We start from the raw sequence: 27,420 nt of genomic DNA, 5'->3' as shown, positions 1-27,420 counted from the left end.
TTGAGTAGATTTTGTGAGTAAATTTATTTATTTATTTATTTTTTTTTTTTAAAAAAACCTTATTCCAATAGGCCTAAATTACGAACAACTGAAAAGTCATGAGTCATGTAAATTCATTGGTAATAATGAGTGGGATCTCCAAGTAGGACATTCAGCTGCTAAAACTTCGGGAATCCTCAAATTTAATTATTTAAATAATAAACAATTTAGTTACACTTTTAATTTCCAGAAACTATGAGTGTTGTGGACAATTGCTGGAGTCAAAATGTTGAGAACCACTGCACTAGATGTGATTGGGAGTGAAATATAAAAGCTGGACAGAAGATGGCTCCGTTGTGTCACCTATTCAGTATTTTACATTACTCTTGGTGAACAAGCATACTTGAGGATTTATTAAGAGAAAATAACATTTAACTAATCTGACAGATTAAAAAAGAAAACGCTTGAATATTCTGAATATTTATTCTTCCATTTTAACTCTTAATTAAAAACTCTAGAACTACAGAAGGGTTAAGAATAGTCTGGAAGAAACCTCTCAGATCTGCATTTTTCCCGCCTTTTGTCCTCAAGATTTCTCAGTCAGGATGGGACGCTAAAAGCGTTTGCTAAGGTAAGCATCACTATAATTGGGTGAAATGTTTGTTCAAAACTTAACCATAAGCATTAAACTTTCGGAGTGTGAAAATGTAAGTCTAGTTAATCACGGTGTCAAATGTGTTTAAGCAGCCCAGATTACCTCAAGTATAACAGAGATTTGTATATTTCCAAATATTACGCAGCACGTGTAGTTACTGTATATAACTGCTATCTTTAGTATACACGTGTTTATACAATTTATCCTGTTATAAAATATACAGTTGTGAAATTGCACATGTCTTGCAGATAATACACTACTGTCTGTTTATATGGCTGAAACTTAAGCAGCATTAGCAAGAAAATTGCTGTTGATGCAAGCTAGTTAACTATCATACAGGAGCGTAATGGAAAAATAGCGGAGATAACTCTGTTATGTTAATCTAAAGCAATCTCACTGTGACCTGTGGAACATGTTTGTGTGGTCCACACAGTGTTGGAGCTGACGTGTATTTATTGATCCATTGGAAAATGGAGGAGAAAATCGTCTGGTTTCTTTCGTCCTCCTTGTACAGTTTCCCTCCCCTGCTATAAGTGTGTAATATTGATTGTAATCTGAGGAGAGGTTTTAGTGGCTGTGTAATGCTTACACGGGTGCTTGTACGTCCAGTGACAGTGTCCAACCTCAACCCTTTTCTCACATTTATACTGCATATTTTAAATGGTCACGAAACCCCCAAAAGTGCTCTTCTGTGCTGTGGTATTGTTCTAGACGTGTTTTTTCACCCAACTGATTGCATTTCAGATATAAAGTGAATACTGTGACTTCTAGTCATTCCTTCATTTGTTAAAAGTTACTACTCACTGAGGGCACGCCATGCATGATGTCAAGACATGGGTCAATGACATGACGGGCCTTCATTTGCGATTAAAATATCTTAAAATGAAATAAATGTATATACTTTTTTTCTGGCATGATTTTATAACATCGTATATCAACATCGTGCAAAATGGCATTAAAATTATGTGTAGAAGTCGTTGCTTTGTTATGAGAAAGAATGTTCGGAAAAATTAATTTCATTGATGTCATTCGGAGTAACCAATATAAAGAGGACCATTTTGGATCAAATCATGCGGTCAATATCATGTGACAGGATGTGACATCATTCAGACACCTGCATAGGACCACATGGTCGTGAAGCAAAGTAACTAACTCTCTTTTAACTATTTGAAAAATTCATGTTTTCACTTGCTCATACGCATATCCTGGAACATCAGGTCATTCGGTACAACCGCTATAAAACATGGAAAATGTTGTAATATTTTAAAAACTTGTACTAAATATAAAATGTTTGATTGTTCTTTTGCTAGCTAGCTAGATATCAGCCTGTTAGCATTGTTTGAAAATATCGTCATTCGGTATAACCAAAAGTGTAATTTGGTAAAACTGAAATTTTGGTTAAACCGAATGACTTTTTTGGTGACAAATTGTGTCCATCTTGTAAAAAATGACAAAAGCAGAGTTATTCGATTATAAAAACCACATAATCGCATTGTTAACACTTAATAAAACTTCAAAAGTCTCCATTAAGTTATAGTCTCCAGACTAAAATGGTAAAATTGCTAATGCACATCCTTCAGTGACAAGGCTGGAATACACTAAAAATATCCCTTTTTTATGTCATCCAGCTGGATGGATTCATAGTCTGAAGCTAAAACAAAAATCAGAATGTACACAATGATTTTCTGTGAAATCGGTCATCTGTGAAAAGTCAATCTTACTGGCTCTAACTTTTGGCAACTAGCTTATGCTCGTCCAGACTGTAAATAGAGGCAAAATATGGGCAAAAGTTGTGTAGTGTTTTTCAGCTTTTATTGCTTTTTTGATTGTGACATGATTGAATGCTTGATTCTGATTGGCTAATATCTGCAGTTTCATATCACTTCTCCACATTTACCAAATTGTTACAAAGTTAACAGAGCAGCAAAGAGCCAAAATAAAAAAAAAATTATTCATTTTAAAATCTGTAGAAAACAGCAGCTAGATGAAAAATGATTTGGATGACTGTATGTCTGAAAATAGTGCAAAAAGTAAGGGATAACAATGAAACTGAAACACTAAAATAATTTATTAGTCCTTCAATTCCTGCACAGTGGCCAGAGCCATTCCTCTTCCAGAACAGTGGCCAGGTCACTATGTGATGCTGGTGGAGGAAAACGTTTTCTGACTTCCGAAGTGGCTTATAAATATTGCCATTGCACAAATCTCTTTTCAGAATACCTACATGTCATTTGATCTGGACCAATCATGTAATATTGGAAAGAATTATTTGACCTTTCATAGATTTCAAATACTGTACACAAATAGGACTGTAAATACCAGCTGCTGTCGTTGGTGTTGAAATGTTAACAGAGTTTGATTCAAGACTCTATAAAGGCCAAACATCTGCTGTGTGCCTGACGTCAAAAAGCATCTCACTTCCAATCAAACAGCCCTGTTATCAGAAATCCCCATTTGACGTTGTACTCCTCTTTCCTTTCTACTGTGGAACACTGTCTTATTTTGATTGTGAAAGGCTAAATTGTGCGCACGATTTATTAATTCGTTCCCTCAATTTACTAAAACGTGTGCACGATTTATATTTCGTTCCCTCAATTTACTAAAGTGTGCGCACGATTTACTATTTCATTCCCTCGATTTATAAATCATGCACATAATTTATAAATTGAGGGAACGAAATAGTAAATCGTGCGCACATTTTAGTAAATCGTGCGCACGATTTAGTAAATCAAGCTAATGAATTAGTAAATCGTGCGCACGATTCAATTTTTTTTCTTGCATGTCATGTGCGGGGCTCCGTAGAAAAGTGATTTTTTTTTTTTTTTTTTTTTGGATACTAAAGGCTTTGGCAATGTGGGATATGTGGCCATTTAGGAGCAGGAAACATGACATTATAAATAAAGAATTCAGGTCAACAAGGAATCAAAATAATCCTATTTGTTTAATGTACTTTCCTGGTCTTTTTGTTAATGATTCTCTTGAATTGTGCAATTTTCCCTCCTTCTCTGTTTCCACACTAATCTGGCATGATTTTTTTTTTTTATACTTTGAAGGAAGGTTCCCAAAAGCATCATTAACAGGGCCATCGCTAGCGGGGCGAACAGTGGTGACGTTTCTAGGGGCCTCCGGAACGCAATTTTATCCGAGTGGGAAGGTTGTGCAAATATTCCGGCTTTTTGCCAGATGCTATTTACACTAATTCCACGCACCATTATCTGATTGAACCACTGACAAAAGCCTGGAGACTGCCGTGGAGAGTAAGGCGGGTGCCGTTAGCTTTTGACACAACCGACCCGAGTTTGAATCCAAACTTCTTTTCCCTTTTCCCATCACATATCATATCGGAGTAGGGTTTATTTGAAATAAAATGGCTATTATTGATATTATTTATTTATTGCTTTTTGCACTTTTTTATATTACAATTTTGTCTTGCGTTAAACATTTTGAATCAACTGAAAATCACAGCAATTGATAATAAATAATTTTATTAAGTTATTTTAGAACAAACACAAGGTATATTGAATATTGTCAAAAGGCTGAAAAAATGTTATAAATAAAAAAAATGATATTTAAATTTTAAGTCAGGCAGTCAGGTATGTGCACATAGAGAAGTGGCCATGGGGAGTCAGCATGGTATCGAAATTAACATGTTGCTGGTATTATTGTGCATCATTCACCAGTGCAAAATCTTGATAGTTTTTTATTGAAGACTAGTCTTTTATTAACTTTATTCCTTTTTGAATCAGCAATCCTTCTCTGTATGAATCCCTCTTATTTCTTCTCTCCTGGCTCTATTCTAGTATGTATTCTAGCTGATAACCGGCTGCTTCAAGTGCTCTGTGAAGAGCCACGTCAAAGGTTTCTATTTACAACGTGTTTTGCACTGTTGAGCTTTGTAGCCAAATCACAGACATATCTGTTGAGCTTGTGAACTCAATGGCCAATCAGATGTTAAATTTAGTCAGAATCCCCTCAAAACGGTAGAACTTTTGTTCAGCGTGCATTCTGCTCAGCTTAAATGATTATAACGGGAGTTAATTGACCGTTCACAAAGACCCGCCTCCTATAGTTACTGTTGCTATGTCCGACAAACCATGCCGTTCTCACGCCACACATCATGTTCTCACACAGTGAAAAATACATCATGGAGCAAAGAGGACACTGACGACGCGTCGACAGACAAGACACAGCAGGTTACTTTTGATATGAAACAAAGTCTCAAATTTTGTAATTTTTAAAGAAATTTAAACAAATACCATTTTCTGGCTCTTTAATGTGTCGGTACAGATCGCTGTAGCGCCTCAGTTCAAGCGGCTCATGGACCGATCATTTCTTACTAGTTAATTTATATCATCAAATAAACATGAATGAACCACATTTCAACCACAGAAAGACATCAGTACACATAATTTTTCAAGTTCAAGTCCAACAACGTTAATCTACTAACTACCCTGACTGCTTTGTCAGACAAAATGGTGGATTCGGCGTTATGATTGGTTAGATTGCCTGTCAATCAAACTCCCGTCAATTGAGGTTTATAATTGTGTGTAATTTTGTTTCTAGAGGTTGTAAGGGTTTACTAAGTGACAGTAATGCCAAATGCAGTGTGGTTTAATACAACAGCTTTCAAGCTAGCTGTAACTGTGAACACATCATAGATCAATAAATCATGCTCCCTAATAAAACTGCAATTACCACATGCCTTAATTCCAGTATTCCAAGTAGCACACTTCCTATAATTTGCCTCTCATTAAGTATAATTGGATTTGTTTTCTGCTGCCAATACTCACATATCTGAATCTTAACTACATGAACATTACTATATTTAAAATGTGTAGCGTTGCCAGGTTTGCCTGAAAGTTCAGTTCTTGATTACATAGTGTTATGTTTTTTTTAGCTTATTATCCATTAACTTTAATTCATTGCTAGTTGATCAACGTAAACGCTTAAAACCCTCTACAGAGTACAGCGTTGCCCTCAGGCAACGGAAAGTTTTCTTAAGCCCCATGTTTAGTACATTTTTCTTTAAATGATTACAACTAATGAGAAAGGCTGAGAAAGTACCAAAGAACAGTTCAATAGGGTGTGGGAGTCACTATCAAGCACCATTTAAAGGTGGGGGCATCCTGTTCTGACACATGGTCACAGGAGCACATGGTGTGAGAAGAAGGCAAGATTATCTGCTTTAGTAATCTTATTTAAAATGACTGTACATAAAAAATATGTGTGTGTGTGTGTGTGTGTGAAGGTGTAGAGAAGCCTTTTTAGAGAAGTCTTATGAAGTTTTTTTTATTTTGCATGTTCAGAAATTCAGTTTTTCTTTTCTCAGAGCAACGTTTTGCGATAAGGGGTACTTTTCGAGGATGTTTTGGACAATATCTCACATTGGCCATAATGTGTCATAAGAAGGGAAGATGCAGGGTTCCTGGGTGTGCAGGAACACCCAAAGTGATGTGAAAAAATTGTAACATACACCTCTATTTCACAGCAGAGAAGTGCCTTTTTAGGTTTCGTACGGAGTGAAATCTTATTACATGAAGTACATTATATGGCATGACACACTACATGATACAGACCTATGCATGTATGAAATTCAATATATCAATGTCTTTCAAGTGTTTTTCCTCTTTTTACTTAAAGATTTCTTGACATTTTTTTTTTTTTTTAATTTGATTTTGATGATAATTTTCTCTATGATTCTGTACCATTGTTGCACAACGTTGCCCTGAGGCAAAGAAAAAAAAAAATCAATAAAATGTTCCCAAATGAACCAAAAAATGATGTGGAGTATTTTTTTTTTTCATGTGCCATCAACATGTGTGCAGTAGAGGGTTAATGGCACCCAAGCTGCTTCTTCAAACTCATGAGCGTTAACGACAGGCTGTGCTCATTCATTACAGAGAGGGACTGAAAATGCAGGACAGCAGCCCATATCTGTCACACTTTATACACCCACTGAAGCATTGCAGCATTACAATAGCCTACCTAGACCAATATCACAGAGCAAACATACATTTGCTCTCATAAACAATGCCAAAATTCCTCTGATGCTCGTTCAACCATTATATATATATATATATAAGTTTATGATCAGTAGGGAGATTTGAAAAATGGTTAACGTTGAAGTCGGCATGAAATCAAAACTGACTATTATTTTCTCAATGCATGTTGCTGGTCTTATTGTGAACAATTCATCTGTGCACTTCGTAATTAACCGCAATGGCATAATTTAGTCGTACTGTGATACGACTCAATTGACAGCTATAGATGTGGTCACATTAGAGAAATTTCATCAAAATGGTGGACCATTGTCATCATGGATCCATTTTCTGTTGTTAGTAATGAAGCACTGATCCCACAGAATTCACTTTCAAACCCAAGCAGCTTTGTTGGTCAACACAGCGAATCTTAAACCTGTTGAGAAAGTTAAACCTGGTGTGGAAATCTTTTGCCATCACACCTTATGTCGTTTGTGAGGCCATGCTAAAGTTAAGCCAATTCTGGTACTCAACGCCCACTTTTCATAGTCCAATCAAAAACGATAGATAAAAAGTCAACACGTTTTTTATTGTTCGATAAGCCATTTCACTTAAAATATGTCACAACATGGTAGTGTTGGTTGTTTTATGTCAACTTTAAATTGCCTGAATTTAGTTAAAAGTAGTTTCAGTGACTGGATGAAAGTATATGAATGGAAATAGTTTGATCTGAACTTTATGATTACATTATGGTTTCTTCCTAAATCCATTTTGTGCTCATCTGTTTAATTTTATATGTATGTATATATACATATATAAACATATCTTCAATATCTTTACCTTGTTATTTGTCAAATTTTAGGCCAATAATGTAAGATCAAGTTTGGTTTTATTTGGATATTTCAGTATTTTTCAGTATTATTCTTTTCATATGAAACCAAAGTGGATTGTAGGTCATAAAGAATTTCTTTATAAACCTCAAAAATGTGCTCAAATCTATGGGTTTTTAAAATTTTTTTTATAAATGTTATAATGATTATCCCATTAACAGCCTGAAGAAACAATGACACATGTTTGTTTGGACAGGGTGTTGTGTTCTTTACTATGTGTCCATTGTTTCTAGCTTGAGTCAACACTGCATGAACAAACCCAATGTGCACGAAGCAGTATCGAATGTACAACACTGTGCAAAAAACAAACAAAAACATAAATACACAAAATATTACATTACGACAGGGCATCAGATTCACATCAGCATGCATGCTTTTAGCGAACATGGCAGGGATGTGAATTTACACCGGCACTATACAGACTTAGTTTGTTTAGTCAATTAAACTTCCTGATTCTCAGAACATTATACAGACTGTTAGTGGGTCATTCTCAGGAAAAAAAAAAAAACACGTTTGTGTGATAAATGCATAACAGGATACTGAATTTATTCACATTATTTGTTAGATTTACCTATTTAGTTTCTAATGCAAACATGTTGACAATTAAACAATTCTATTTTGAAGTGCTTTGAATTCAGCCAATTTGAATGTTCCCAAAATGTCATGCTTTGTGTACTGTAGTTTTTTTAAATTCTTTATGAATTTTCTGAGAATAATTTCTGATTTGTCTTTGTTCCTGCATGGATAATAGTTTAAAAATTGACCATTTGTTATCTACTAATCTGAATTTGTGGGGAAATGTATCCCCCTTAAGGTGGCCCCCCAATGTCTATTGGGGGTACAACCTAATGGATTTATTTTCTGGCAGTATTTCCTGACAATGACCCTAGTAAAGCATGTAATGAGACAGTTTTTGCCGTTTTTCTAGACCAATATCAAGTCTTTAGCTGCAGAAAACTTCAAACACAGTTTATAAATATGTTTCTTTACAGTGACCATTATATATGGTAAAAGCAAATGTATTTTAAAAACAGATATCCATGTTTTTAAGCGAAACATTTAAGGTGATATTAGTAGCTTTGAGAGCAGGTATAAAGCAGACATGCATTGTGTTAGGATAGTTTGAACTTTCTACATCAGCTGAACTGTAAACATACTATATGGTCAAATGTATTTACACTATACAGAAGCCTTTCTGTTAACACCATGTACTAACCAGATGATGTGCTAAAGCAAAGAGATAAAATCTCTTCTATCTGAAACTTTGTTTTACCCAACCCTGATCTCTTGGTTTCGATTTTGGCAGCTGGTACACAGCAGCCCGTACACAGTGCAATCTTATTGGTCCAAACTCCTATACCACACAACTATTCATTAAACACCAGATATCTTCTGATTGTTGCCGGAAACTCATAACACACCCAGATAAGACACAGCTTAAATGCCTTGTATTTTTGTTATTTACATTAAATTATTACAGTTAAATTAAAATATCCATTCTTAAGTACCTCCATGGCAGTGAAATGTAATTTTTAACTTTTCACAAAATACACACTTCTACAACACATCAATCCCTAAAAAGCTATTTAGGTATTATAATTTTGGTAACACTTTACAATAAGGGTCATTAGTTAACATTAGTTAACTACATTAGTTAACATGAACTAATAATGAACTGCACATATACAGCATTTGTTAATCTTTGTTAATGTTAATTTAAAAATTTACTTATACATTATTAAAATCTTGTTAACATTAGTTAATGCACTGTGAACTAACATGAACAAACTATGAACAGCTGGACTTTTATTAACTAACATTAACGAAGATTAGTAAATACAGTAACAAATGTATTGCTCATGGTTAGTTCATGTTAGATAATACATTAATGTTAACAAATGAACCTTATTGTGAAGTGTTACCATAATTTTAAAGGGTTAGTTCACCCAAAAATGAAAATTCTGTCATTAATTACTCACCATTCATCTTCGGAACACAAATTAAGATATTTTTGATAAAATCCGATGGCTCATTGAGGCCTCTATTGCCAGCAAGACAACTAACACTTTTTGTGTGCCAAAAAAACAAAATAACGACTTTATTCAACAATATCTAGTGATGGATGATTTCAAAACACTGCTTCATGAACCTTTGAAGCTTTACGAATCATTTGTTTCGAATCAGTGGTTCGGAGCGAGTATCAACTGGCAAAGTCATGTGATTTCAGTAAACGAGGCTTCCTTACATCATAAGTGTTTCTAAATTTCAATGGTTCACCACTAGGGGGCGTGACTTTGGCAGTTTGATTCACGCTCCGAACCGCTGATTCGAAACAAAAGATTTGTAAAGCTTCGAAGCTTCATGAAGCAGTGTTTTGAAATCGCCCATCACTAGATATTGTTGAATAAAGTTATTTTGTTTTTTTGGAGCACAAAAAGTATTCTCGTCGCTTCATAACATTAAGGTTGAGCCACTGTAGTCACATGAACTGTTTTAAATACGTCTTTAGTTGCTTTCTGGGCATCTGAAAGTGTTAATTATCTTGCTGGCAATGCAGGCCTTATGAAAAATATCTTAATTTGTGTTTTTCATTTCAATTTTCATTTTTGGGTGAACTAACCCTTTAACTAGTACGAGTTTGTACCAAATGGTCTTCTCACAACTGATATTGTTAGCCTGGTATCCTCGGTTAAGTAATCCTGGTTAAGGTTCTTCTGAATTTTTTTAAACTGTACATTTGTGAACCTTGTAAAGCTCATCTGAATAAAAATAAATTAATAATAATTAATAAAAGTGTTTAATAACTTCTGTGGCAATATTTTTTATGACTTTAATGTAATTGCCTTCACTGTTTGATGCTTTCACTGCTTTCCTCAGATTCTGAAAACAGACTGTACAAAGCACATTAATATTGAATAAGACAAGCTGTTTTTAGTTTATGATTGGCTGTCTGCTGCTAAACAACTTGCTGTAACATTCTAGCACATATTTTGTTACACCATACATCTCCAACGCTGCAATTTCTGTGTGAAGAGTGTTTCATGAAGTGTCGATTTTAAAAGGAAAGTGGTATGCTTATTGTTTTCCGCTTCTATATGAGCTTTGATGTTCATGATGTTCTATGGTTGGTGATTATGGGTAAACTGAAGGACACGTGTCTGTTTTCTACATGTTTGTGGTAAGTGCCAGTTCCCCAAATGCACATTGGTTGTTTGTGCCTTCACATTCTGTTCATTTGTCAACATTTTTGTCCTTATGTTGTTCATCCAAATTCTGTGGTTTACATGCACGGAAGAGCCTGTTTAGCGATGGGCGTTATTTCACACATTTATAGTACATTTCCTTTCCATCGCCATGAACGTTATCAATTTTGACAGGTCCTCTGCTGTCAATGCTTTAATATTTGGTTCTAGTACACACATTCAGGAAGACTTCTCAGGCTTTGAAGTCTCATGGTCATGATATATCTCAGTGCACACCGTCATATATGCGTTGTCTCTCATCAAGGCCTCACTGAGGGAGGCTGCAGTAGATCTTGCTCTGGATGCTGGAGCTGTGTTTGACGTCTCCAGACTCCATTGGGAAGGACAGGGAGTTTTGAGCTGTGGTCTTTACTGCATCTCTGGGGAAGCAGCAGTGAAAGAATTCCCGGATATGGTTGAAGACTGCCTTACGGAAGATGATGAAGATCCAGGGGTCCAAGATGGGGTTAAATGCAGAGAAGCGGAAAGCCATTAGATTCTGCTGATCATTCCCAACCGGACTAATAGCATTCACAAAGCCACAGATCTGAGAAGGAAGAGAGAGAGAGAGATTAGAACAGTGGGAGATTAACAAAACACAAGACCTTTTTAGGTTTGCCAACAGTCACATATTATACAGAACTGGAACATAATTGCGTTCAGTATTATATCCAATCGTGACTCAGTTTATCCCATATTTCAGTGCCTTACACCCAAACAGCTGAGAACATTTATTGCAATTGAAACCTTTTCACAATTTCATAAATGTCAAAGATTAAAATGACATCAGAATGGAAAACAAATTGTGAAAGTTGGACTTGTGAAATCTGATGTTCAAGTCTTTGAAGTGAAGTATCAAGTCTTATTAATTTATTTTTATTGTAATGAGTCCAAATGAAGTGTCAAATCTGTTTTGTTAATAGCTTTCTATTGTGTGCCATAGAAATAAGCCCTGTCACAGGACAATTCATTATGATATACTGTATACAGTTGCTTGAAAAAGTATGGGAACCACTTGCAGAATCTGTAGAAAAATATTCAGAAAAATAGCTGAATTTATTAAAATAACCCCGTTTAAAAGTTTGGGAACCATTGGTTCTTAATACTGTGTGTGGTTACCTGGATGCTCTACGACTGTAGATTCATGAGTCACTTGTTTGTTCTGATCAGTTAAACTGAGCTCTGTTCTTCAGAAAAATCCTCCAGGTCCTGCAGATTCTTCAGTTTTCAAGGATTTTTTGCATATTTGAACCCTTTACAGCAGTGACTATGATTTTGAGATCCATCTTTTTTACACTGAGGACAGCTGAGGGACTCAAACACAACTAATAAAAAAGGTTCAAACATTCACTGATGCTCCAGAAGGAAACACGATGCATTAAGAGCTGGGGGGGAGGTGAAAAGGTAAATTGTACTTAATTTGTCTTCCGGGAAACATGCTAGATCTTCTGTTGCTTCAAAAGGCCAGTACTAAATGAAAAAAAAAAAAAAAAAAAAGATATTTCAACAAAATAAGAAAAATTTGGACATCTTCATCCTGTTCAAAAGTTTTCACCCCCCCGTCTCTTAATGCATCGTGTTTCCTTCTGGAGCATCAGTGAATGTTTGCAGCTTTTTTAATAGTTGTGTTTGAGTCCCTCAGTTGTCCTGTGTGATAAAATGGATCTCAAAATCATACAGTCACTGCTGGGAAGGGTTCACCTGGAGGATTTTTCTGAAGAACAGAGCTCAGTTTAACTGCTCAGAACAAACAAGTGACTCATGAATCTACAGTTGTAGATCATCCAGGTAACCACACACAGTATTAAGAACCAAGGGTTCCCAAACTTTTAAACGGGGTTATTTTAATAAATTCAGCTATTTGTTTTGTCTTGTGGACTATATGTAAACATCTTTTATGTAAAATATCTTACTCGGGACAGTAATAAATAAAAAATGACATGCATTTTGTATGATCTCTCTTATTTTGTTAAAATTATTCACATTTTCACAGATTCTGCAAGTGGTTCCCATACTTTTTCATGCAATTGTATATTGACTTGATTTACAGTCACGATTCTCTAGTTTATAATTTGCCTAGGTGAAAGCCAAGTTGATGTGTGCATAATGGTGTCCCTTATTTTCATCTGCTGAAGTTGGCAAAAGTCTCAAACTATTGTAGTCTACACATATTTTTATTTAAAAAACACACACAATAACTATACACTCTGTATATAATAATAATAACCACATGATTTCAGGGAGAAGATGTTGGAAACAAGACAATGTTTTGTTTTTTTTTTTAGCATAGTTTCTGCAGTTCGGAACTGTCAAAAGGACACGATTTCAAGACAAAACAAGTTTTCACTGAAACCACAAGGAATAGCACAATATCCCTGCAGAAATTTCCCACTCTGAATGAGTGTGTTATTATCAGTTCCACATTTCCCGCAATAAATATTTGACAGATTTTATGTCTAGTTTTGTGATTAAGGCTGTTCTGGAAATACACGACTGCTGGCATAGTTGTTTCTGTGTTGCAAGCGTTTGAAGTAAATCTCACAATCTGATGAAAACTTGTTTTGTCTTGAAATCGTGTCCATTTGACAGTTCCAGACTGCAGAAACTATGCTATGGCTGTAGATGAGAGGAAGCACAGCAGATGTGGAGAATCCCATTCCACTGTTCTCAAGAACTCCAACTCCCACAATTTCACCAGATAGGATTTTAATTACTGTGTAGGTGCAATTCTCTATAACTCAGTTACTTAAATATGAAATTAAAGATCAGCTGATATATGGAAAATAAAATTATTAGTCTAGTATTGGTGCATTACTCACTTGTATGATTTATTCAGAATTTAAATCATATTGTTTTTCAGGTCGCAAACTGCAGCTCTGACGTGTAAGTTCATCACTGAATGACTTTTTAACCATCTGACACCTCTTTCTGCCCCTTATAATTGACTGATTATCATAAATGTCAGGAAAATAATTTTTAGATGATCTAAATGGTAGTTTCCTTCTGAACAATTGTGAAAAAGTGGGCTTTTATTGCAAAAGAAGAAGAGATCAAATGATAAAAGATTGATAAAATCTTGGCACTTAGTTTAATTTCCCCATATGTGGCCTTATTGCTGATGAAAAATCAAGATTAGAGACACTAAAGTAACAGCTAATATTTAAGGTCCAGATGGTGCCTTCCTCTTAGTAAGACAACATCTTGCTTCCGGGCTTCATTATTATTTTCAGACAGATAAGGCTGAATCTCTTAAAGGTGCCAGCATTTGTCTGTGTGAATGACTGAAATACTGGATGCATTTTGTCAGGACAAATTTACACTTATCGGATAAGCGCTTTCAGGCAACACCTGTGACTACTCGTGCCATGCTTAACCCTGGGTTAAGACTAGAGATGCACCGATACTAAATTTATATAACAATTACACTCAAATAAAAACTGAAATGTTTGTATAAAACTTAGTATCACATAAGGTAGTTTTCATAAGCACTTGTTGTCTTCATGGCAAATTTACACAAACCTAATTAACAGTAAATAAGCTCCTCTCTAGTGTTTTTTTTATATAGTAAATAGCTAAGGAACTGTGAACATTGGAAAACATTCCTGAGGTAAATGTGACATGATGTGACGTACTGTTCACAAGCTGTTTTATTGACGTCTTTCCGCGGTTGAAGCACAGATAAAGTCATTACATGAGACGTGATACATTCTGGTAAGTTGTACTAGGCTATATCTTTCAACATACCTCTGATGATCATGCATGTTTTTCGAGATATAACTTGTACTGAAGAGGAAGAAAAGACTCGCGCTCCGCGCTGCCGCCTGAGCTGAGGCATTACAGCGATCTGACACGTCACATTTAAGAGTGTCAAATTTCATGATAAATGGACAGAACAAATTTTTATTCTTATCAGAAGTAACAAAGCACAAAGCCTTTTGCGATTATTGGATGTGAGGCGCTACAAATAAAAACGCAGACCTGGCAACCCTGGCTTGAAATACGGGTGATTCACAGGGTCAAAAAGAGCCTGCTTTAGCGTCACTATTTTTAAATTGTTAATGCGTTAAAATTCAACACAAAAGTTGGTTTGCCAACCGCCAAGAAGAAGAAGAAATTCAACACAAGAGTGATTTTCTTCACACACAGTATGTATGAGTTGCAGTCTGAACACGTTTTTCCGCACCCTTTTGATTGACAGGATATAATCGACCCTGATCATCGGCTGTTTTTAAACAATTGGCCGATAGTGATAATAATAGCTTTTATCGGCTGATACCGATTGTTGGCCGATACATCGGTGCATCTCTAGTTAAGACCTTTTCTAACCCTGAGTTAAGGCCCCTTTTAAAGGATTAGTTCACTTTCAAATGAAAATTAGCCCAAGCTTTACTCACCCTCAAGCCATCCTAGGTGTATATGACTTTCTTGTTCCTGATGAACATAATCGAAGAAATATTAATAAATATCCTGACACATCCAAGATTTATAATGGCAGTGAACAGGGTTCACAAGTATGAGCTGAAGAAAGTCTCCATCCACATCCATCCATCATAAATATGTGCTCCACAGGGCTCCGGGGGGTTAATAAAGGCGTTTGTGTAAAACAATATCCATATTTAAAAAAGTTATGAAGTCAAATATCGAGCTTCTGCCGCGTGGAGCACATATTTCTGATGGGTGGATATGGATGGAAGCTTTTTCTTCAGCTCATATTTGTGAACCCTATTCACTGCCATTATAAAGCCCGGATGTGTCAGGATATTTATTAATATAACTCTGATTGTTCATCAGAAAGAAGAGAGTCATATACACCTAGGATGGCTTGAGGGTGAGTAAATCTTGGGCTAATTTTCATTTGAAAGTGAACTAATCCTTTAATTCAGGGCTATGTATGTATAGTACATGAGGGTGGTTCTGCAACTACGGGCACCTTTAAGTCCCAGCAGTGAAATTTAAGGTTTATGTTAACATTTGTCATCTAAAGCTTCATAAATATAAACACAGTGTCATTACACACCTTGACTTAAAAAATAACGAATGAATAATATGGTTTAATGGAAAATTATGAAGCATTTATAGGTCCAAATGCTGAGATGCGTAAAATTAGCTAATTCTTTTACAATATGACATTATTGCAAATGAATTCGTTTCATATAAATGTTACTTTACACCATCTTAAAGTTCTTTTTTTGTTTACTCATCATTTATATGATTTTTTTCATTTAAATACACCTGTCCCACACTTTTGAGTCCTTACCGCAACACTGAGAAAAGACTTTTAATATGACATTTGTTCAAAGCCAAACAAATCTAGTTTCTGTGAGCACATGGCTTACAGATTGGGTCACCCCCATTAGATCAATCACAAGATCCAGAAAACTAAGATAAAGATCATCTTTTCTTCATAAGTATTTATTATGCGTACTTACCATTCAGCTTAGTAATTGTGTATTTTGAACTACATTTTAAAAATGAATTTATATTACTGTTGAATACATGTATATGTGGTGCTAAAAGTCAAAACTGATGTATCAGATCTTGCTAGCTGCCAGTTATCAGCAATATTAGCAAAAATGTCATTTCCGCAACACGTCTTTACCGCAGCATTTTTAGGTGTTGCGGTAAAGACCTTGTGTTGCGGTAGAGACAAATTCCAGTTTTATACTGTAATCTAAATATAAACATGTCATTTTTGCGACCCTAGATGACACCAAATTCATCTAATAAGATGACAGAAATGAGAAAAGACCCTGAGAGATGAATAGTTATGGAAAAAGAGAATTAAAAAAAGAGTAGTTAAACTGACAAATCAGAAAAGAAGACAGTGGACCAGAGGACAAAACAAAATACTGAAGGCCTCAAATTAGTTTGTTGTTATAATATAAGTTCATAAAAGTATTAGTTTTTAACCCAGTTTTTCCTGCGATACCTCTTTGACAAAATACCTTCTGTTACTGTTTTTCTCTACAGTAACCTATTGTTAAGGTTACATTATTAACATGCGTCATTAACATTGTGTCCTTACCGACACAAACTGTCATTAACGCAGTAATGATTTATTTTAATTGTTAATCAGACTGCTGTTGCTGCTGTTTTAACCCTTCAGTAGAGATGATTTACACATTAAAATGACAATATTTTTCATTAAAAGCGAAATATTGTATCTTTGGCGTGTATTAAAACAATTGATATCTAAGGTTAGCATCAAAATTTTCCATGGTATAAAGAATATCATAAACCCCCTAATTTAAAAATGTTTTCATATCTGTAATTACAAAAATGGACAAATCTTGAAAAGTAACTATGTAAATGTATTACATTTTTGTAGAAATTAAAAAAGAAAAGTGTATAAAATTACAGTTATTGTAATGTTGCGGTAAGGACATTTTGTACCATAAAAAAATAAACATGTTCCAGATTAAAATCTTAACGTCCACATTTAATTTTGTGTACATTTTTATATGTATTACAGACTGTGATGGTTAAAATTGAAATTCATAGAAGTTGATTTTTTTTTAAAATTGGGAGAGTTTTAAAAGAAACACCAATGAGTAGTAGATTAGTGCACCAGGATGCTCTATGGGAAGAAGGCAAGCCGACAGAGGCAGTGTGATGCTTTGGGCAATGTCCTGCTGGGAAACCTTGGGTCCTGCCATCCATGAGGATGTTACTTTGGCACGTACCACCTACCAAAGCATTGTTTCAGACATGTACACCCTTTCATGGAAACGGTATTCCCTGGTGGCTGTGGCCTCTTTCAGCAGCCTCTTTCAATAATGCGCAAGGCTGTTTTGGCAGCAAAAGTGGGACCAACACAATATTAGGAAGGTGGTCATAATGTTGTGCCTGATCAGTGTATATTGCCCCCTCATTTTAAGATGGGACCCTCCAAAAATAAAATTCTGGCTACGCCTCTGCTGGGAAGACCTGCATAGTTTCTCTTACTGGCAAGAACTGCTACTGTTTTGTTTAGTGGAAATCTTCATGCTCCACAGCTGCAGAGCCGTGATGTCATTGTTTATATTCAATCATCACAGACACATCAAGACTCAACACTGACACCTGATACGCTGAAGTACAAAGTGTCCTGGATGCTGAGGGAGCCAAAAATCAACTGCAAAAAAAGATCTGTGCCTTGATAGATCAGTACCTTTCATCTAACGATTATGGTATAAAACATATTAGTAAGCCATGAGTGATGCTAATGACCCTGTCACTGATGTCTCAAACAATTTACGGTAGGTATCCATGTCTTCAAGGACATAAATTGCCACCCAGTACCACCAGCTCTGGATGTCATCACTCGTCAGTGATCACTCGTTGTCAAAACACCTCTACAAACACACCCCACAGCATTCCCCTACAAGTCCCTAAGACCTCATATGGTTCTCCAACACTGTGTGTTCACCCCGGTGGGCCACAAATCACGCTATGACTGATGTCTCAGAGAAGACGCCAGTTGGACTATGATATTGAAGTGTCTTTTGGATTTACCACCCAAACTTTTCACACACAAAGAGACATTTGTGTTTGTGCGAATGTGCGCTGCTCTACAAAGGCACTTTATTTGGAGACAAGTGCGGCGGGGAGCATGTCAAAATGCAAATTGGATATAATCAGTAGTGGTTAATTTGTTCACAAGAAATTCATATGAACTGCATCCAAATTTGAACAACAAAAACTGCTGAACTACCGTTCAAAAGAAGTCTCTTATTCTCACCAAGGCTGCATTTATTTAATCAAAAATACAGTAAAAACACAAATATTGTGAAATATTATTAAAATTTAAAGTAACTATTTTCAATTTATAAATAATATAGTTTAAAATGTAACATTCCTATGATGGCAAAGCTGAATTTCCCTTACTCCAGTCTTAACTGGCTATGTTTCTATCTAACTATTTTTATGAGAATTTTAGGACATCGCATAAAAAAAAAAATGCTGGATGGAAACACCAAGATGTGCATAAATTCTAAAAATGCACATTAAAGATTATGTGCTCAACTGAGGTGGATCATTTTTTGTGCAATAAGATGAAATGCGCATCAACCAAGAATAAATTGACCGAATAAATCCCTTGATGTGCAACAAAAAACAACATGTGACTTTGCCTCAACAGAGGATGTGATTGGATAACCAGAATAACCAATGAACCAATTTCACTGCACAGCATCCGAAATATTGTTTTTGTCATTCTGAGATGCCTGAGCCAAATTCGATCATTGAAATGATTTGGAATAATGACCTCCCAAACATAAGTTACGCAATTTGCAACTTTGGATGGAAACGTGTGTCACACGATCCTTCAGAAATCATTCTAATAAGCAGATTTGATAATCAAGAAACATTTCTTTATTATCAATGTTTAAAACAGTTGCTGCTAATATTTGTGTGGAAACCTGATTCTTTTCAGGATTCTTTGATGGAAAGTTATGAAGTTCTGTCATGAAACTCTAGATGGCACAGGCTAATAGGTCCTTAACTCAATCTGCTTGCAATTACATCATTGTCTGTAGGGAAAAGCTGATTGGTACCTGCTTTTGCTCAACTTTCAAATAGCGTTTGCTGTAGCAGTTTGCAGAGCGCTTTCAGAAACCCTCCTCCCCCAGCTCCATCTGTATAGATCTGCTACAGGTAATTCATGTATATGCTATATTGTACAGCCGTAGCATATCTTACTTGTTCACAGCAGCGTGTCATGTATGCATTGACAGTAGCAAGTCCTGTACTTGCTCTGCAGCAGCAGCAGCAGCAATAACCAACAGCAGCAGAAGCGTAGCAGATCTATTCCGCTAAGACCAAACATATTAACACTGTCATATCCATTACCATGCCAAACACTCCAAGAGTTGTCATGACAGAACAGCATTTATTTGAAATAGAAATGTTTAGTATTGTAACATTATGATCTGCTATATAAGAAAGAAAGTCATACATATGACATAGGAGTAAGCAAATGATGACAAATTTTCCTATTTAGGTGAACTATTAATATAAATCCCAGTACAAAGATCACTTACATGAGAGAATCAAATAATGAGAAATAAAGCCCTCGCTCAGACCCTTGAGGTTAACAGCTGCAACGTTTTACTCCTCCACAGTGTTTTGTTACCATGTTTATTTATTTATACGCTACTTGAGTTTCAGGTATTTGGTGCGCAAATTTAGAAAGGGCAGAATGTGGCGACATCAGATCTCTTTATCAACGCATAAAACAACTGTGAAGTGCTCAGACTGTTAAGGTATTGATAAGGGCACAGACTGTTATCAGTGTATTGATAAGTGAGCACCACATTCATAACACAGGACTGGCCTTGTCTTAACTTTTCTTAAGGCAGAAATGAATCATCTCATTTCACTGAGACAACCCAAGAAAAACTCCCACAAGTGATTATTTCCTGTTTTATATATTTATGACCTACTTTAAACATCTACTTGGTTTGTATTTCACCTATAACCTTTTCTTTTGAGGTTTCAGCATTTCACAAGAGCAAATGAGCAGTTTGGAAAGTGTGAGCACTGCTAGACATATCTTTACAAATTAACTATGAATTTGACTAATTTTGCAAGTAGGCATGCTTATTGGGATTACTAAAGATAACCCATTTAATGCATGAATTCCTCTCCACATATAAACACGGCACTCTCCATTACCACTTCCACAGTCATCCACAGTCAGTGTTTTTCCATCACTCATCATCATTCCCTTCATTCTCTTCTGCAACTGCCTGCTGGCATCTGTGTACTTTCCCTTGTACTCTCAGACTCATTAAAAAATGTGTCAGTAGCTGACCTTACCACACAATGAAAAACAGGTATGCCGGAAGGCATTTAGAAAATATAGAGTGAAGGAAATGATGTAATATATACTGTCATACTGAGGCACTTACACTCTAAAAAATGCTGGATTATTTTTTCAACCCAAATGCTGGGTTGAGACTGCTGGGTAAGGACGCTGGGTTGATTTAACCCAATTTTGGGTTGGAATCATTCTTAATCTCCAGTGCGAGAAGGAGCCATTTTGTCAGCATCTTCAGATGGAAGCGAGTGAAAGATGATTTATGGTACGTAAAGATAAAAAAGGAAAGTAATTTTCAATTTTTTTGTCCAATAGTATTTTGAGATTTTTTGGAAGGTGGAAAAAGTCAGAAAAGAGCTTATATGGAAAGTTGCCTCATTCGTCTCATGTCTTAACGGCCTCTTTTATTGAACTGAAGAGACACTTTTAATATAGTGGGTTTCTTGTGTCATATTTACATGTTTTTTAAAGTCTGGTAATGGAGGGTTACCAACAGATTCACATTTTAATTCATTATTTGTACTTTATCTTCACGATTAACCTGAATGTAATGAATTTAGTTTCCCTTAAAGGATTAGTTCACTTTCAAATTAAAATTAGCCCAAGCTTTACTCACCCTCAAGCCATCCTAGGTATGTATGAATTTCTTGTTCCTGATGAACATAATCAAAGAAATATTAATAAATATCCTGACGCATCCGAGCTTTATAATGGCAGTGAACAGGGTTCACGAGTATGAGCTGAAGAAAAACCTTCCATCCACATCCATTCATCATATGTAAGTGCTCCACGCGGCTCCGGAGGGTTAATAAAGGCCTTCTGAAGCAAAGCGGTGCATGTGTGTAAAAAATATCCATATTTAAACAAGTTATGAAGTCAAATATCGAGCTTCCACCAGACCTCCTTCCGTCAAGTTACGAAGAAAGTGGATGGATGAGGATGGAAGCTTTTTCTTCAGCTTATACTCATGAACCCTATTCACTGCCATTATAAAGCTCGGATGTGTCAGGATATTTATTAATATTTCTTTGATTATGTTCATTAGGAACACGAAAGTCATATACACCTAGGATGGCTTGAGGGTGAGTAAAGCTTGGGCTAATTTTTATTTGAAAGTGAACTAATCCTTTAAGGAACTGAAACGGCAATATGTAATAAAGGTTGATTTATTTTGATGCTGCAGTGCTTGTTAAGGCACTATTATTATTGCATATACAGGGTGAGGGATTTTAATAATGTCGTAAACTGTATGGGATACATATTATAAAGATTAGAATATCCCAAGGAGATAATCACATTTGGGGGTGCTGGGCATTTTAAAATATTTAGAAAACTAAATCTACTTTTAATTAATTCATTTTATTATTGTTGTTGTTAAACCCAACAATATATGTGATTCATAACAGCCTTCCTTGAAAATCCAGTGACTGCATATTTTTGCTTCAGTATTACTATTCTATTCTGGGAAAGCTCAGGCATAATGAAACAGCATGCGGCAATGCCTGGTAAAAGTCAATATCAAATAAACCACAAGTTTCTGTTTAAGTGTTAACACCTTTCTGCCTGAAAGTGCACCACGCTGCATCATTTACGCACACAGACATTTTTTTTAACTCAGACTTTTCACAGGTTCAATATAAGATAACATCTAACCCTCCGTGTGCATCTCACAGTTCCCTAAATAGCAGCAGGTCGATAACACATTAAGCTTTTCTGTCACTGATAATTAGATTGTGTTTCAATATAAAAGGAATTAAATGAGTCAAAAGACATTTACTGCAGAGTTGAGTGAGAATTCAGGTAAATACTGATACAAATGAAGGTGGATGAATGGCCACGTACAGTACAAACCAAACTCAACAATAGCCATCGGCAAAACAGGAACTCCTATCCTCCCGGGCCTGTTCGACCACTTAGAACTAAAAAAAAAAAAATAGAAGAAAGGGAAGACCATTTGTTTTAACAACCCTCCCTGACTGTGACTCCTTGCATAATTTTGCCTTCTTCTCTTTTGTTCCTTCTCTTTTTTGTACCAAGCCTTTCCTGGCACCATTACAAAACTGAAATATATTTATATTTCTGTGTCAGGGCGAGTGTTTAACTATAAACAATTTGAAGTGCTCATACTCAGAACAAACATGTAACCCAAAGTATTAAATATACTTTAAGTGATCACACTTGCCATTTTTGGAGTGTCTATTTATTAAGTGCAAATAGCCCGCCTTGGCTATTGACAAGAGGCTATTTACACTAACTCCGCCCACCAATGTTTGGTTGGGTCAGACAAAAGCTAAAAAAAATGCCTGTGGCCTGTCAGTGGCATAAGGAATAAGGCACGTTACAGATACTTTTGACACAACCGAGCCGAGTTCGAATCCGCCTTGTGCCGAGCTTGTTCTTCTCCCTTTTCCCATTGCATATCAGATATATCAATTATTATATAAATATGAAGAAAATATGTGAAAAGTGGAATTAAAGTGCCTTTAATAATAAAGTGTTTATCAGGTAGGGTTAGGGGTAGGTGTAGGGAGGGCTTTATTGTCCCAATAAGGCTGCATTTACAATTCTCACTTTTTCTTCTCACAATTGAGTTTACATCTGCCAAACCTGACTTCTTTTCTCAGAATGTAAACGAGCTAGATATAAAGTCGCAATTGTGAGTTATAAAGTCAGAATTGCGAGATATAAACTCGCAATTCTGAATTTTTTCCTCAAAATTCTGACCTTTTTTCTCACAATTCTAACCTTTTTCTCACAATTGCGACTTTATATCTCACAATTCTGACTTTATAACACGCAATTGCGACTATATCACGCAATTCTGACTTTATAACTTGCAATTGCGAGTTTGCATCTCACAATTCTGATTTTTTTTCTCAGAATTGCAAGATGTAAACACATTTGTGAGAAAAAAAGTCAGAATTGTGAGATAAGTCGCAATTACCTTTTTTATTTTTTATTCTGTGGAGGAAACAAGCTTCCATACTAACTACTATTTACACTTATTGCAAAGAAACTGCTATTTTTACAGTGTAAATAGCATCTATCGCTAATTGCACTTAGTGCAAATAGACACAGCCTTCAGTTTTTGCCTGCAGGACGATAAAACAAGTGAGAAAATTCCAAAGACTTATATTGAATAAGGGACCCATGGCAGCCATGAAGAGTTGAAGAGTGCTGGTAAGCACAAGCCATGTTGCAACGACTTAGTAACACCCCAGCAACTACCCAGAACATTCTAGCAACCTTATAGAACATAGCTATGCGGTTAAGGTAGGATTATTGTATAATAATCTAAAGTAGGATTATTGTATAATAGCTAGTGCTATTTTCCCCATCTTACCACATTTCAGAGTGAGGTCATCACATTTGGCAAGACGTTAAATAATTACAAAGGAAAAACATCTTGATGTGACATTGAAAGAAAGACTTTTCAAACTGTTAGTGATGACAGATGGACTGATTTACTAATTTGTATATCACTATACAATTTGACTTTTAAGAAATAAAACACTCCACTGGGAACCTTTTTATGTTTCCCTGGAGTGTAGCTGAACCTCCAACATAACAACCCATTTGGAGACTGATCTGTGATCTGTGTGAAATATAAGAAAAGAAGGCTGGAAATGAACATGCATCTGTCACAATGGATGATCTCCAGAAAACACCACGTTTTGTGAATTGACTGTTTTACCTGGAGGCAGTAAACAAACCTCAACCATGGAAGTGGTTTTGAATCGTCATTACTCATTAGCATGTACCTAAACACAAATTTCCATGTGGTTTCTTTGTTCTTGAGTCTTGAGAGGGTTTTAAATGCAGACCATTTCATGCAATGTAACTGAGTACACTGCTGAAACATTTCACACATCTTTAAAAAACATCAGTGGTTTTGACTGACAGCAGTGCCATTGTTTTGTCTCAAGATGCACCCCAGTAATGTTTTTTTTTTTTTTCTAAGACATGTTTACAAAAGCTACTTTATTGTCCTGACTAAACTATTAAGATCTAATCCTGGCTTAATCTAAGCCCTGTCTATGAAACCAGGCCTTTAAATCACAACTGAAAGGAATAAAGTTGTATTTCAAAATATAGTCACACTGCAAGATATAAAGGCACATTGTGAGAGAAAAACACATTGTGATATATAAAGTCATGATTATGAGAAATAAAATCACATTGTGAGATATAAAGCCACATTGTAAGATATGAAAGTAAGATGCAATTGTGAGATACAAATTTGCAATTACCTTTTTTTTTACTCTGAAGCGGAAACACGCTTCTGTAGTTTTGGACTTTCTGACATTAAGTGTACAGTATGCTATATGACTGCCATTATCACTGTAACATCTGTCAAATGTGGGCAAGAGAAGAAGTGTTTTTTTGACACAGTACACATAAGGTTCAGACAGGAAATGACTAAAGCAGCTTTACTCACATGATCCATTTCAGTAAAGGAGAGAAGTCTAGTGCTGAGGTTTAACGCGACCTGAATTCTATTGAAATTCCAGCCACAGTGCAGAAGATGAACAATCTAAGCCGACACTCACACGAGAGAAGTCAGCATTTCTTACCGCACAGGCTCAAGCATCTGCAGGAGAAACCCAACCCTGTGTGATAGCATCAAAACATATCAACATATCAAGCCAAGACACCTCGCCAACTGCAAAAGTAACAAACATGAGAAAAAAACAACACAATCATTATGCTAATCATGTTCTAAATAGAAGCTTCAACATGAAACCTGACATTTGAATTTAAGTCAAGAAAAAGTTCAAATTAAAAAAATAAAAAATCTCAGAAAAAGGCCTCGGGTATCTCACATGTGTCTCTTTTAGATTTTCAGAAGAGATCTCGACAATGTCTCAGATTTGCAGTCTGGAATCAGAAGTGTCAGAAATCTCAATATGAACTCAAACTTTTTAAAGGTGCTGTATCTAATTGTTTGACTGTATTAAAGCATAAAGATATGATATGTTTGCAGATATTTAGGAAACATGCCAAGTTCATATATTTGTTTCTCAGGAAAACAATGCTACGGCCAGTTATTCTAATTTGAAATGTGCGTTCCATGTTGGAATGTCTTTGTTTTGGAATCTGTGATCCCGCCCACTGGCAATTTACCCAATAGTATTTCGACACCCCAGGTTGCCAGTTGGTGGAAAACACAGCATATTATAGCCATGGAAGCCAGCAAACAAACTGGGTCAGAAATCACAGATTCTACCTGACCAAAAAAAGCCTCTGCATCCATTTAAAAAGCTCTACCAGAGGCATAAATCAACAGTGTCTCCTTGTCTTCCATTGTCAATTGCGCTTGTTCCTATTGCGTGTCCTCAATCTGGCAACCCGTGTGAGCGTTGAGTTTGAGGAGGAGAGGGCGGGGTAAACAACTCTGTCCATTTCAACCGCTAGCTGTCAATATTACTTACTGCACATTTTAACAAAGTTTATGCTTAAATGAGACACTCAATTAAGTCTCTTGAGCTATGAAAGACTGAGCAAACATTCAACATTGAGTAAACATTGGTCAGGTGGCACCATAGAAAGTTGATTAAATTTTTTTATATGTAAGCAATAAGGTACAAGAGGCTGTGCTGTATCGTGAATAAGTCACGGCTGAAGGGCATTGTCAACCCCTGACCAAAAGGGGCAAAGACTGTCTTTATGAGTATGTTAGTCAGTAGCGAAGACTTTTACATTGAAAACACTGAATTGTTGTGAACACGGAACAAGACGCAACTGACAAATGCTTTGACTAGCGCTGTCAGTCATGGGAAAACCCCTTAAATGTTAAAAGGACAAGATAATACATCGGACATTTAAGCAGATTCTTTATCATGAACATAGGACTGACCTGAAGGAAAATGCTATATCTGAATGCTCTTTCTCATAATACTCTTCTAGTTAATACAGTCAGCTTCAATGAACAATATCAATTGAGAACATACAGTTTACGTCGCTAAGTGTGGTTGCTAAGGGTGTTGTGTAGTGATACACAGAAGTGTTGGGTGAAGCGGTCATAGCCGTGTTTTATCGTGAATAAAACACAGCTATTGACCAATCAAGGACAGGAACTAACCGTTTTATAAATGTATTTAAGAGAATGAGACCAGCGCTTGGAAAACACATTGACTGTTCATCTAGTTTTCTATCTGTTATACAACATCTGACATGCTTTAGAAAACAAAACATGTTGTGCGTGCTTTCGGCATGCCAAAATCGGTTTGTCAATGAATGCTTTTTCAAGTTGAATTCAACTCTGAAAGCATGGGAATATGTATGTAGCCAACTGACCTTTCTGGAGCACTTCACATGGTATTCTGTTGTCTCATCAAAAACATATTTTGAAACCCGCTACAAAACAATCCCAAAGGCTGTAGGTGAAATAGTGTATTTTGATAAAAAAAAAAAAATGAATTCCCAAAAATCTTTCGTCACTACCAAGAAAACAAAGGCAGTACTACTCATAATATGCTTTGAGAATGAACTTTTCCTCTCAGATGTACAGTAAATACAAGATTTTAATACTTTCACAGAAAGAATACCACAGGCCCCAAATGTCTAGGGATGCATTGAGGCACACTGTGCTCTTTATACAGTTGAAACGATTTTTTTATCAGTCAAGTCATTTTATATACTGACCACATGCCAAAATAAATCAAAAACCACTACTTTCATATTATTTTATATATATCAAAAAAGAAAAGATTCCCATAAGAAAGTCAACAATAGCAATGCACTTGTGTTTAGAGATAGAGAAGAGATCTCAATAGATATGTTTCCAATCAAAGTTGCAAATTTAACTTGGAATATTGCATAAATTTGCGAATGAAGCAATACAAGAAACTTTGGGAACTTGTGTCTAGAGTTACAA

The 27,420-nt window shown here is 35.8% G+C and overlaps 1 protein-coding gene across 1 annotated transcript in view; it reads right to left on the bottom strand.

Annotated features, from left to right (window-relative positions):
- Positions 1–7,182: 7,182 nt before the first annotated feature.
- The window catches only part of ptgir (prostaglandin I2 receptor), a 37,241-nt gene continuing 17,003 nt past the window's right edge, over positions 7,183–27,420 (bottom strand). Inside the window, exon 3 of the mRNA XM_051863472.1 lies at positions 7,183–11,291. Within this exon, the coding sequence (XP_051719432.1) occupies positions 11,013–11,291 (279 nt within the window). The 3' untranslated portion in view covers positions 7,183–11,012. The remainder of the gene's footprint in view (positions 11,292–27,420) is intronic.

The sequence above is a fragment of the Ctenopharyngodon idella genome, chromosome 15, assembly GCF_019924925.1.
Source record: "Ctenopharyngodon idella isolate HZGC_01 chromosome 15, HZGC01, whole genome shotgun sequence".
NCBI lineage: Eukaryota > Metazoa > Chordata > Actinopteri > Cypriniformes > Xenocyprididae > Ctenopharyngodon > Ctenopharyngodon idella.
Note: the sequence above shows the minus strand (reverse complement) of the source record. Positions and strands in the feature narration are given on the sequence as shown.